The sequence below is a fragment of the Scomber japonicus genome, chromosome 13 (assembly GCF_027409825.1).
Source record: "Scomber japonicus isolate fScoJap1 chromosome 13, fScoJap1.pri, whole genome shotgun sequence".
Classification (NCBI taxonomy): Eukaryota; Metazoa; Chordata; class Actinopteri; order Scombriformes; family Scombridae; genus Scomber; species Scomber japonicus.
The window spans coordinates 22,926,479-22,941,205 of record NC_070590.1 but is presented as its reverse complement, the minus strand read 5'-3'; the positions used below and the strand labels follow the sequence as shown (position 1 = coordinate 22,941,205).

General features: G+C 37.9%; 1 protein-coding gene across 2 annotated transcripts in view; it reads left to right on the top strand.

The window, feature by feature from the left end:
* gabrb4 (gamma-aminobutyric acid type A receptor subunit beta4) overlaps positions 1 to 14,727 on the top strand; it is a 50,931-nt gene that overhangs the window by 30,811 nt on the left and 5,393 nt on the right. For both annotated transcript variants that reach the window (XM_053331178.1, XM_053331177.1), the window contains 4 exons: positions 1,116 to 1,183; positions 4,093 to 4,313; positions 10,841 to 10,923; positions 14,184 to 14,321. In XM_053331178.1, the coding sequence (XP_053187153.1) occupies positions 1,116 to 1,183; positions 4,093 to 4,313; positions 10,841 to 10,923; positions 14,184 to 14,321 (510 nt within the window). The remainder of the gene's footprint in view (positions 1 to 1,115; positions 1,184 to 4,092; positions 4,314 to 10,840; positions 10,924 to 14,183; positions 14,322 to 14,727) is intronic.

Below are 14,727 nucleotides of genomic sequence, written 5' to 3'. Positions count from 1 at the left end.
TACTGCCTGTGTTGACCAAAGAGGAAATGTGGTTGTAATGTGATGCTAATATCCCAAAGTTTGTATGGATAGAAACAAATCTGTCAGAGCTAATAAACTCTATCTTTGAAGGAGTGCTCGATGCTAACATATGGTTCGGTATATAGTAATTAATCAGCAGTTATTATTAAAATATACTATAAGCACACAAATGTGAAGTATGCATAGTCATTAAGTCGTAACCCATACGTTTATATGTGTCTTTAATGATCATATCGCCCCACAGTATGTCTGAAGTGGTCTGCTGTTGGTATAGTACATGGGCACTGTGAATGGATTATCCTTGTAAACCTAAAGTTGTCTGAATATTGAAGTGGGCTAAGTGTTTACAGTGCATGTAAGGGAGTCGTTGTGCATGGCTGTTTACATGTCTACAGCATGTACTGTAATCATGTAAATGAGACATATTTTGCTCTCCCTTCTCCTTTACATGCATTGCTAACATAGAAATGAGTATGGATGAGTGCATTTCCTCCGTGTTGTTTCAGAAGCTTTTCAGAGCAACTGATCTTTATTTTCTGTTTTTACGTATCTTCTTAAAGCAACAAAAACAGATTTAGATTTGCTTTGTCACTGCTGTACTGTACACTATGGTACAGAAGCCAATGTATTTCTGCAGTTGTTTGTTGGAACATGTCATTCCTCATTAATGTAGTCTACATTTGCAAATAATGCTTAATGCAAGTGTTCCATCTGATGTTAGATTTTTAACCCGCAATACTGCATTCATAAATATAAGTCTCCATGCGAATGCAATGCTGAATTGCAAAGAAATGTGTGTTTTGCATTTAAAGGTACAGTAGAGTGCATTTTAAAGAGAAGTTTACTACTATCCATGAGTGACTCACAGCTTAAACAAACTAGCTAACACCTTTTAACCAGAGATACTCAGAGACATTAAGGCTGCCAATTAAGAGGTAATCAAAATTAATTCAACATTATCACTACTCCATGAATTCACTTTGCTTGATGCAATATGTTGATCGGATGCAAAAGTGTTTCCAAAGTACGGCGGTTGCACGTGATCATCGTTTGTGCTTTTTTAATGACATCAGATTTTATTTTTGTTCCCTCAGGTCCTCCAGTCAGCGTGGGAATGAGCATCAACATAGCAAGCATAGACTCCATCTCAGAAGTAAACATGGTAAGATACTTCAGCTTTTTATGATTTTTAATTTTGGCCACTACCAAAACATATCTAATTCACCCTCACTTTGAACAATCAGTAGGAAGGACCAACCAAGATATGACCCATCACTGGCTTCCCACCCGCAAACACTGCCAGTTGTATTGTTAGACTGAATGACTGAGACAAAGATGCTGCTACAGGAAGTCTGTGGTGATGGGCAAAAATATTACACATATTTGTACTATAAAAACAGAGTTTTAAAAAAAATCCTCAGTACACAGTTGTTGTTTTTTGACACACACATTACCCAACACTACTCAATGCGCAGAAAATACAGCACGTACTGTATCCTTTTTCTCTGGCACACACTTGAGAGTGATCAGAAATGTTGGCTGACTAATGAAGAACGCAATATGGCTGCTGTCTTGAGTGATGACGTCATTCTGTCTCTTAGTGTTCTCTTTATTTCACTCAGCGTGACACAATCACTCATAGTGAATGTGAATGTTGTCTTTCTTTCTGTCTTTCTTTCTTTGATTGATGAGATAAAGATGCCAACATAGGCGCACTTTTGAGTAATGATAAGCCAACATGTGTACTGAATGATGACAGATATTGTGTGCATTTTAATGTAATGTAATGTAATATAATAAATTGCCCTTCCAGACTATGCAAAAATCAGATATACTGCTCGCTCTTTTTATGGACAGTTAAGTGTGCAATGTATAGTACCTTTCTTCAAATCTGCATTTTGCCCGTTTTTAATGCCAGCTATGACTGAGAGTCTATCAGTATTAGGGCTGAGTGCTCATTAAGAGCTTTGTGTGCATGACATTGGTCGCAAGTGATACTTTTCAAACAAACATTTCATGTCATTAACAAAAAATCAGGATGTAAGGAATACTAGATGTCTCTTTTGCATCATGACCAATCACATGAAGTCTGGGTGATTTTTTAAAAATCTTAATTGTTGGAAAAAGACAGATTTATTGCCAGAAATTGTGCAATGAGATAAAAGTAGATTTTTATGGTATTACATCACCTGCATGTGGCCTGATGTCTGACAATAAGCGCATGCATACATGAAGTATTTTTTGTTGTTGTGTGCAGACTTTTCTGTTTGACTTAAAATATTTAAGGAAAACAAGAAATACAGTGCTTCTAGTCCATTTAGCACAGCTGTCAACATTATGGCTGAGTTGCTTTCAGTGCTGGACGAAGTACTTAGATCTTTTACTTAAGTAAAAACACCGACACAGCAATGTATAAATACTCCATTACAGGTAAAAGTTCCTATCTAAGCAAAGGTACATAATTATATTGAGTTTGATGTAGTTAAAGTATTACAGTAAAAGTAGTGGTTTTGTCCCTTTGACTGATTTCTTATATATGTCATCATTAGATTATGTATACTGAAGCATCAGTGTTAGAGCAGCATGTTACTATTATAGCTGCTGGAGGTGGAGTTAGTTTCAATGCAGTTAATTAGTTTAGTCCAGTGGTTCCCAACCTAAGGATCAGGATCCTCCATAGGGTCACCAGATACATCTGAGGGGTCGTGAGGTACAGTAAGTAATGGGAGAAGAAAGAAGAAAAAGCAAAGTTCTGACATACACATTTTTTCTCGAATATTCGATTTTTGGTGAAATATTGGATCATATGAACATTGATTGAAATTAAACCATGTGAGAAGTTTAGAGGGAAAAATCACTATTTGGTGGAGCTGTTAACAACTCAGTGACTACACAGTGCTGTTTTTAAGACATCAAAAGACAAACAGGTTGGAACCATTGGTTTCATCTTTAACAATGTGTTGTATTTTGACAGCTTGTTATATTATCCATTGTGTCAAATCTTCATATGAAATGTAACTAAAGCTGTCAAATAAATGTAGTGGAGTAGAAAGCACAATATTTCCTTCTAAAATGTAATGGAGTGGGAGTATAAAGTACCATCACATGGAAATACTCGGGTAAAGTACAAGCACCTCATTATTGTAATTAAGTACAGTAATTGACTAAATGCACTCAGTTACTTTCCACCACTGGCTGTATTATGTGTTAAGTGTAAACAATGAGTTCCCAGAATAAATGGCATGCATTAAACTGGTCAGTACCAGCTGATCTGATATCTGCCACTGAATTAAAAACAATAAAAAAAATACAATCTTTCAATGAAAGGAATTTTGATAGAGCACAAAATATTCAATACCACTTTGTATCATTTTGGACTGTATGCATGTTAAACCTATGTGCATCTTTCGTGTTTCTGCCTGTAGACCACAGTACTTTGACCAGAGAGGCAGTGATGCATTAGCTGGCAGACATTATGTCTCCACTTGAGCGCTTTTTCAGCTGTATTTGTTGGTTTGCTGCCCATGTCCTATTCAACGAATGCTGAGCTGTTTAGTTTTTCTGTATATAAGCTAAACCATTTTCATCATCTGAAGACATTACAAATAGTGCTGTAGTCCACATATAGCAGATGTATTTCTTTTATTGCTGCTGTAGCCATATCAAAGTTGCCCATTCCACTCTTTGAACTTCATTAAATTACACTGTGTTAAAGCAGTGAATAGAGAGATTTATCATTTTTTACATTTACATGCTAGCACACACAGCATATTCTTCTTCTTTAGCCTGTTTTGAAACAAAAAGTCATGTGCCTGTGATCAGATCTGTTTTCATGTGTTACTCCCAGTTCAATGAACCATGCCCATTATTTCTAAAGGGGTCACTCAGGTCTGTATGTCCACTTTCATCAGGCACTGGCAAGAAACACTACAATAAACACAAAACAAAATCTTTCTGTAGACAGAAGCTTTTTTGTGAAAATGTTAGCAGACTTTGTAATTTTGTACAAAGTCAAATTATTTGTTTTGTTGTTTTTTGACCTAATACAATTTTTTCTCTCCTTTTTCTTAGGACTACACCATCACAATGTATTTCCAGCAAAGTTGGCGAGATAAGCGGTTGGCCTATGGCGAGCTGAACCTAAACCTGACTCTGGATAACCGTGTAGCAGACCAGCTTTGGCTCCCTGACACCTACTTCCTTAATGACAAGAAGTCCTTTCTTCACGGTGTGACAGTAAAAAACCGTATGATCCGACTGCACCCAGATGGCACTGTCTTATACGGGCTGAGGTAAGAACAGTGTAAACTTATTATGTGGATTTCATACACTCTGTATGGCTGGTCCAGTGGTTTACATGAGCATTTCTGTTTTTAACATGTCGTTTATCATGCTGACATTTAAAAAAAAAAAAAAAAAAAGGTTTTACACCATATTTTTGGAGAGGAGATTGGTGTTCTATTTCAACATGTATGTACAACTTGAACTATAGGTACAAGTTAACATTTTCAGAGCTGATTTACAAAAGGGAAAGGAGTAATGTGGCTGTTTTGCATAACAAGTAACATTTTAATTCACATAAACTGATGTAAAAGTAATTACTCAATCGTCAGCTGTTAAGAAAATTAATCAGGTATACAGTGATAATTATAAATCCATAACTGCATGTATGTGCCAAGTGGGTGATGTCTTCATATTCTATTTGGCTTCAGTTGACTCTTGCAGTGCAAACACTGAACGGGTTCAGGTGAATTGGACACTCTAAATAGTCCCAAGGTGTTACTCTGAGTGTGACTGTGTGCCTGCCAGTCCAGGATGTTTTCCTGTCTTTCCCCCACTACTGCTGGGATTTACCTAGAAAAGGAAGTGAGTACAGTAAAAAGAAGGGATGGATGGATTTATCATGTCTTTTTTACATTATACTTTTGAAAATATTTAATAATGCAAGAAGAAAATATGGATGTACAGTAAAAATATCCCTACTGGGACAGGTTTGACCTCTCTGTAACCCTACACATGTACAGTAAATGGTCCTCTCATCTCAGGAGATGCTCACAGGAGCATTTTATTGATGGATGAGAAAGAGTTGTGTTATTCTTTTTACAGATATTTTACTGCCAAAGACCCTGACATACAAACAATGAGTTTAATCAGATAACTGCTGTTTTTGTCATTGCCTCTGTCATGTGGCAGTAATACAGAGAGTGAAGATTTTGATAATCTTTGATCACAAGTGGCACCAGAAAAACAAGATCAGCGCTGCTAGTATGCATCAACCGGGTCTGTGGCAGGATAATTATGACAGATTTATTTTTGGACTTTAAAGTTTTATTTATAAAGTTAATACTCAAACTTTTAAGTATGACTTAAGACCAACAATAACAATATTTTGGAAGGAGTGGGGGGTACATTCAACCCAAAATATGTTGACCCAGAAAGCTAAAAAAAGGTTCAAAATGCTCACTACCTACATGTCCCAGATCACCTTGACAAACAAGACAATTCAGTCAACAGTAAAGGTGCACAGAGGGACCCATTTAAAATTCCTTGGGGGGTTCTGAAAGTAAAAAGTGTCCTAAGGTTTGTTCAAACTCCGAATGAATTGCTGCAAGTCATTAAAATAAAGTAGCTTGATGGAGGAAAGCAAGCTGTGAATGTGTTTTGTTCCATGAATAAAAGGAAATGGTACTGACAAGGTTTAGATCATATGAAATAATGAATTATTAATGCAATAATCAGTATTCTGAATCTCGGAATTACCGAATTGGTACTGACACTAAAGGAGATATGATGACAAAAGTGTTTTTTCTTTTTCCTTTTATGATTCTTCACAAGGCTATTAAAGTATCAGCACAGTACAAATGTAGTCTCTGCTGCTGAAGAGCACGCTGCAAATGTCTGCCAGATGAATAATCAAGATCTGTTCTTCAACCTTTGTGACACTTGCACACGAGGCATTGCCAGGTAATCTTTGCCATTTTGGTAACCAGCTGTGAAATCCTGAGATCAGGAGCAGGATGAATATTTTGTTTGTTAACGGAAAACAGTAGATGGAGATTGGATGTGTCTCAATAAAGATTGATCAAATCATAGGCAAACTACTGCTTTAATCCCATTCAAATTAATATATTTGATTATTTGAAAATGTGCACTACATAAAAAACTACATACAGAATATGTGTGCTAGTAATAAGTAGAAACACAGGAACAATTTCCTGATAAAATGGTACTAAAATCTCACTACGCCACCTGATCTGAACAAACATTCCCAGCTGCACTGCTCAGCATACCTCAGCACATGCAGATGCCTCCAGAGCCTCACAAGTACCAAGCAGGCACAAGCGTAGTAAAATGAACTTGTGCCAGAAGAAAATGGCATTACACCTGCATTTGCACCTCCACTGGCTTTGTGCCTGCGTGAAACAGAGACTGACTGTCACTAGGGATACTAGCATCAACCATTTCTGCAACATCTCACCTCCCGAACACACTGCACAGTTATCGTCACCTGCTGCAGTAATGATTTACCACAGATGGCGTCAAGCCCTTCGATCTGTCTTCCAGACCTTTCCTTTTTTCTTTTTTCCCCACCAATATACAGTAATAAGAAGCAGAGCATAATCAACATGCAATGGTGATTTCAGGACTTTTACCAGCCTCCTGTAAGCATGTAATTAAATCACTTTGTTGAAATGTTTGGCTTTGCCCAAGGGTAGTGTGTGAACTTTTTTTCCCCTTCCTCCAGAACAATAGATGTAACTTTAACAATTGATGTTATATTCTCACTTCAATTCATTTCAATGTTGTGCCTCTCAAGTTTGACCGCTTGAGGTTTTTGTTTTCTTAACTGCATTTTCTTGTAAAGACCGCCTGTTTGAATGTATCCCCTGTGCTACTCTTGAGCACAATAGAATACAAAGTGTGGACAATCACATTACACACTCTGCTGCACCTTGTGCTGCGCTCTCACCTATCCACTCACTGTGAAATGTGCTGATACTGGCGTTTGTCTACCCCTCCTTTATTTAACTGGATTCCTACTGCTTACAGTCATTTTATTCAGTGCAGTGTTGATTTGTGTTGATCAACCAGATTTATTTTTATATTCATTTTAGGTGCAAAGGTACACTCTCTCTGCTTCACAACTGCGTCCTCATCTTTTTACTCGCTGATGTATATATGAATCAACGGTTGAATGGTGCACTCTCTGCACCTGCAGTCTCTGTTCTGTGGATAAACTAGTCAGATTGCATCAACTTTTTCCACTGCACCAGTTTTCCAACAGTATTATCTTATTTTTTCACACAGAAAAACTCATGCAATCAGAATCATTTTATACTACATAGATAGATTGAAATATGATCTAATTTTGACTGATGAGTGATAGACTTAGTTAATTGTCTTGGTTATCTTTAATATTGTGGTGCATATTTTGATGTTTGGGGGTTGCAGATGGTGCAGTAGTGAGCACTACCTAGTTTTCTATCTTTCATCTGTTAAAGCACTTTGAATAACCTCTGTGTATGATAAGGTTCCGTATAAATAAAACTGCCTTGCTTAAGTCTTTCTGAGGTGATAGGGGCCTGTGGTTATCTGGGTACTACTACTGTTACAACTGTATGCTACAGATTCCTCCCACAGCAATGTCAGTTAAGTGGATTGGAGACTCCAGATTTTCGGAGGAGTGCCTATACTGGCCCTTAATTGCTTTCCCCAGGAGTGACCATGGACTGTGAGATATAAAATATGGAGGAATGATAGTACATGTGTACTTTCGGTCCAAAATTCAAATCCAAACCTGGAAAACTGCCCCCACCCACTACACCAGGATTCATTTTATTTTTGAGATACACTTAAGCAACACCTTGTGCTTTATTTTTCTGCGGAGAGGAGGGAGAAGGCTGGATCTGAAGACTGCAGGAAAGCATTTGGGTGTTGCAAAGAAACAAAGTCATTCAAAACATCAATAAAAGAAGTCAGTGTCAGTAGAAAGTGTAGATCCCAGTGTGCACGACGGAGCAGGGTTTTTTTTTTTTCAAACTTGCCAGCGAGTTAAGAGGCTGAATCATCATTAGCAAACTGACAATCTAGTTTGATAGCGTGCTGGGTCCTGTGAGCATTGAGGGCTTTGTTGAGTTAAGCTTTCGCCAGATGGTGTTGTCTCTCTTCCCTTTCCTGTGAATCTGCTCTTTCATGTTCCTCTGTTTATTAAACCACCGCATAGCATTATGATAGTACAGTACAATGATCTTCTTTGGTAAAGCAAGCTACCCCACAGAAAAGGATACAAGAGTAGACTGCGTGGGTGTCAAAACTATTGCTCACATATCTGAGGAAGGCCTCCCTGTCTGGAGTGCCAAGCTGCTGGGATCCACCTCCGGATTGTTTTTAGTTACCATGTAGCGCTGGCACAAACATGTCCGCTCAGAAATGCCAAGAATGGCCAGTAAAAATAAATGGAATGCACCTTTAATAGCTAAATAAAAGTTTTACTACCTCAATTGCTACAGTAAGCCTTTGATTTTATATGTCACAAAGGTTTGACGTACTCTTTACATTTTGACTGCGTGGTTGTCTCATACCACACCGATACAAACTGACTGATAATTGCATATCCTGATGAAATCTACAAAGTCATCAGACTGCTGAGTGTTAGACATCAGTGCCTGGTCAGGTCTGAGGCTGCTGCTGACCATCTCTGGTGGGACTCTAAGTTGCTGACCTACATCTGCTGACATTTCCAAATCCCAGGCTCCCGCTGTGAGCCGTCCGAACTTGTGCCTACTCAATGACGATTCTCCCCTGACTTGTTAACTGTCACACATAAAGGCAATTTTATTCATAGTGGGACTCTTTTTTTATCCTTCGTCTCTCTGCCAAGGGGTAAAGAATTAATTTCTGTCCATTATTCCAAGCTACTGCTGTTGCTGCCAGGATTTCACTACTTTACTATTTTACCTGGGGTATTGCCCTTAAAGAACAGTAACTGTGTCTTGACAGGATATGTCTTCCTGTTTATGATCACACAGGATGCATAGGCCTGGATTCAGCTTGAAGCTAGAGGCAGCACATTGTATAGTAGGGTCTCTATATTTTATTTTGTCCCATTTTTTTTACTGTGTATAGAAAGATGCAGCTTTGATTTTATATGTAGTTTACCATTAGTTCACTTTTTGGTGCCACGGTTTGCTTGGTAGCAAAGGCAAAATGGTTATATTGTGTGACATGGTTCCCATCACACTATGCTTGAAATTAATTCTCATTAGATTTAATTTGCCACTACTGTATAACTCGATATGCACTATGCACACACATTCTAGCCGTGTTATTAATGGCCACGTTGCATTTTATTCAACTTTTTATATGGAAAATCATGATTGCAGAGTGACCTTTCCTATTAATGTAATTAGGCATGATGTTATCTCCTCACAGTGTGTATCAGTAGTAGCCCTGCTGTACACTGTCAGCGGAGGAGCGCTGTGAGGCATCAGGGAGGTGCAGTACAGTAGAGCGGAGCAGAATGCCATTTGAGCAGCTTAATGCTTGTGCAGCAGAATGCAGCTCAGTGTCATTGTGAATAATAAATATATACCTGTCACACATTTTGTTTATGTATGTTTTTCTTTACCCTTCTGGTGCCTTCTGCTATCATCACCCCGCATGCTTTTGTGTTAATCTGGCCCAATCAGCTTTAGTGGAACATATTTTGTTTTCCAATTACCCGCCGACAGCACTCTGTTCACCCCACCATGACCAATTTACGAACTCTGTGTTCAAGCAATACATTCCCAATGAAAACAGCTTATTATCTACTGTATTACTAATTCTGGGTATACTGTAGATGGTCGTGTACATTTGCGTGCTGCATCAACGTAAAACCACACACTGTAGCAGCATTCCCGGCTCTGACTAAAACATGATTAATGTCCAAAATGTACTTTTAAAGGGTATAACTTAATATCACTCTCGTCATGCTCTAACATACACACGGAGACATAAACTGTGCACGCCCCCCTGTGATTGTGCTGGTGGCTTCTGACACAGAGATGATGAGGATGGAAAGCGAATGAAAGCTGGTATGATGAACACATACCAGCTGGTGTGAACAGCAGAAATGTAATTACTAAAATGTGCTGCACTGGTAAATATCTCACTTAAATGCCAAAGACTCCTACATGTTTAATTTGTAGCCAAAGCTGTTTTCCTGGGCTACTGGATTTATTGACGTTAATAAACTATATGTACATCTTTTCCAAAGCTACCTGGCAGAAATGCATATCTGGGAACTAGCAATAAATAACACAAATTGACAAAAATCGCACACCGACGCTGAGCAGTTAGTGATCCGCAGAAAGGGAAATATGTCTCCAGACTACTCACAGAAATACAATTTAAATAAAGAATCATACTTAAGAGTCTCTGGAAATGTAGGAAATAATTTAATTTAACAAACACAAGTAATTTTTTTTTCTGCTAGATGTGCGTAAGGAGACTTAAAAGGTTAGGGGTTCCTTCAGTAGTGAAGGAAAACGAATGTTCTGGAATTACATATATTCAAACCCACTAAGTGCATGTGGTATTGGTCTGCACATGTATTATTGAACTGCTGTAGTGCTTTCATTAAAAAAAACACACACACAAAATGAGTACATTTTGGATTAGCTGTTGGCTCATCATTCTGTACACACTATTCCTTCAGTGCACTATGACCTCTCTCTTCACCTTTTCTCTCACTAGTGGAGGAAAACATGACATAAAATTCTCTGTATTAGTGTCTGTCCTGGTCTAAGTGTCTGTTCTGTCTCTGTCCTTTTCTTAGAATAACCACCACTGCTGCTTGCATGATGGACTTGAGAAGATACCCTCTTGATGAACAGAACTGCACCCTGGAAATTGAAAGCTGTGAGTAGATGCAATATAATCTATTTGTGTCTGGTGCAACTACGTAAGACCTTCACACTGCGCTTACAGCAAACTTTCAATGCAATATGCATGATCGCCAGCTACCTTAAAATCACCACACATCGCTCCCAACAATTAAGTGAGGTGTTTTGGCATTAGTTAAATTTAGCAGAGGCATTGGTGAAATATTTGGGTTGTGTGTCATTTGTCAGACATTTTAACCTGATGATTATCTTAATAAATAAAGACTGCTTAGTAATGCATTGATACTGTTTGGTCAGTGTGACAGATGGACAGGGTCACCTCTGGATCATTGAGTGGCTGAGTCAAAATAATAACATTAATATCAAGGTCATTACTTGACAGTCACTGTGGCCCCTTGAATCACATTGGTAAATACACCCACCATATAATAATATTATAATGAAATGCTTTGTATAGAGGACACACAAATAAAAGTAATGTTGCAACATAACATAGTATAGCCATAACATCTGCAAGGACATGTTCATTTCGTGTTCATTTGTAGTTAATTGGTCACCTGCATGTGTATCTGTGAAGTCATCTTTGAGCTCACAGCAGTTTGTGAAACAGTCAAGAAATTCATTGTACATGGACACACATTTTTCATGACACTCAGCACAACTTTCAAACTAACATACTTCAATGGGAAGTGTCTTTTATGTCTACACCACATTTTTTCTGCCTGTTAAGACTGGGAAAAATAATGATGTTTTATGATGTGACAGTGTTGTGGTTAAGGTCTGATTAGGTTGAGGCACAAAACACACTTGGTTAGGGTTAGGCAAATATCACGGTTTGGGTTAAAATAATACTTTCTTAAAGTTAGGCAACCTTCATCATCATGGCATGAACACCACGACAAAAAGGGAAGGCTCAACTTGCAGTTGGAAACATGACACTTGCGGTTTGAAATCAGAGGCGAACAGTGGTCTCCACCCAATCCGGCACCACCAAATATGGAAATGTATACATTATATAGATGTAGAAGGGCACCTAAGATACTTCCAATTTAAATACAGTTAGGACTTTGAAAGTTGTGCTGAGTGTCATAAAAAAATAGGAAAATTCGTGTCCATGCACACAAATCTATGGATTACATTTTTTGACTATTCCACAAACTGTCGCAAGGCTGGATTGTAATTACATATGTCATAGGATAAGATAAGAAAAAACTCTATGTGATATTATACAATATCATTTTATCGACAGTTGCTTCACATCTTTTTTTTTATTCAGATAAATCACTACCCAGGAGGAAAACGTGTCTGTGGTGTAATTAAAAATTGTATTTGCTTGATCATATTCATTGACCACTCCATCAATCAACACCTGCTCAATACACCTGATATTTGTGGTTCTTGTTGTTCAAGATAAAACTGCAGAGTGTTTACCCTCAGGGACATCAGCAAGCAATGAAATATGGATATGCCATGAATTAAAAAGTTGCATGAATATCTGCTATTTATGCTCATGGGCGTGCTCTGCTCCAGTGGGAATGGTGCATGTTAACCATCAGTTTGATTGATTAGGCAGGCAGTTGTTTCAATTTCATGGACAATGTCACATTTCCTTACCCTATAACCTCAGAGGGAGATTTAATGGTAATGAATCCCGGTTCCTTAGTAAGTTTAATGCCATCCAGGTCTGGACATGGGGTAGTAGAATGTGAAATGTAGTAAGACTTCCCGGACTGAGAAATTGCTCTGCAGTGAATGCATACTAGCCTGTTGACATAAATCTACTACTGTGGTCACTTTCAATTGCGCTGCCAGTCGAGAATGTGTAGGAGAGCCATACAAAGTGACACATGCTAATGAATATGCATGCAGGTGGTAATGCATGTGGTGATATACAGTAGCTCTGGACGGTGGAGCATGTGATTGCAAGCCGTGAGACAGATTTAAGTCCTAGGCAGGAATGGTGTCTATTGAAGGATGCTTTTTTTTGTCTTCACTGCTGCTGTTGTCCAACTGAGAGAAACAGAAGCTTTTTTCTCATTTTTACTCGAAAGTAGAAGTTTGTTTTAACATTCATCTGCTTGAGAAGGAAAGTTTGTCTGTGCTTTCCAAAAAAATAATATTTTAATACATTTACCTCCAACAGGATTTGTGATGTCACAACTCGAGTGCACTTATACTGAGCATTCATTTTACAGTGAAGAAGGAGACATGGTGTGCCCAGCTGTTGAACTTTGGAAATTAAAAATATTTGCATATTCATAGCCTGGATTTTTCAGTGAGGGAGAATGAGTAGATGGGATTCAGATAATTGGACTTTTTTTCTCCGGAGGGGATCTTTCAACATGGTGGAGCACTGTCAAAAAGAGGTTTTTAAGCAAGGTGCAGATGTGAAGAAACAGTCTTTTAAATTTGTTCGACTTATCTTATCTGTGAGGTGTGTGTCTTTTCACATGTGGTTGATACTATAGTTTACTTAGTAAAACTGTATAAGATGTGAATTTTAATGAATGGTTCTGTTGGTACCATGAAGCCATTTTTGATGCACTTGTTTCCACACTATAATACTCTCTAAAAGTTAACATATGAAGATGCCAAGATTTAATTTGTTATGATGTTGCTCAGTACTGAATGAATATGACGCAGCAAAGACTAGATAGAACCTAATCTACCATTTGTCAGAGTGACCTCCACTCATTATCAGTACTATTACAACTAGGGTTGCAAAGGGGTGGAAAGTTTCCGGTAAATTTCCGGAAAGTTTCCAGTAAATTTCCATGGGAAGTTAAGCTGGGGAATTTTGGAAATATTATGCACAGTGCGTGTAGGGGGCGTGGTCTCAGTATGCACAGTGCATGTAGGGGGCGTGGTCTCAGTAGCCCTGCAGTAAACAGTGTGCTATGTCAGCATGTGATAGCATAGATATTCAACTGTACTGCATGATATCTGGTTGTTTTAGTCAGGATTATGCTAAAATATTATTTTACACAACTATATTTAAGTTCCCTAATAAGAACATACCTTCAGTTTAGTAAATTCCCAGTTTATTCCAGTTAATTCCCGCTAATTCCCATTAATTCCATTTAATTCCCGTTAATTCCCATGGAAAGTTTCCAAGTTTGAAAATTCCCGGAATTTTGCAACCCTAATTACAACAGACTTTGAATAGAAACATGGTTAACTTTAATGGTTGTTTATTCACCACATTAACATTCTCACTCAAACGTTTTATTTTCCTCTCTCTCACCCTGTCCTGAATTTGCCCTGACCTTGATGTAGATGGATACACCACAGATGACATCAAATTCTACTGGCAAGAAGGAGACAAAGCTGTGACAGGCGTTGACAAGTTAGAGTTACCTCAGTTCTCCATTGTGGACACCGGCTTGGTGTCCAGGGAGGTCAGGTTTACTACAGGTAAGTCTGTCATAAAGATGCATCAAACATAGTAAGGCTGAAAGTGATTGCTGCTTTCCTGAAATTGTGTAAACTAACGGCAATAATAATTTTTCAATAATTATCAGCGTTTGTGTTAGAATCAGAAATACTTTAATTATAACAAAGCACAATAAATGTTAAAAAATTGTGTACTTTTTGGTATTAGAAATGCATAGTGAGTTATTATGTTTCATTCATAACACTTAACCTATGGCTGTGATAAAACTGTTGTAGGCTACTTATATTTGTATAAAGATTTTGAGTAAATTTGTTTTAGTATTGGTAATTTTACATAAATAGTTTTACATTGTGGGAAATATTCACTTTCTTGCTAATAAGAAACTTTCATGTCTGTGTGCTGAACATAAAGCTACAGCCAGCAGGT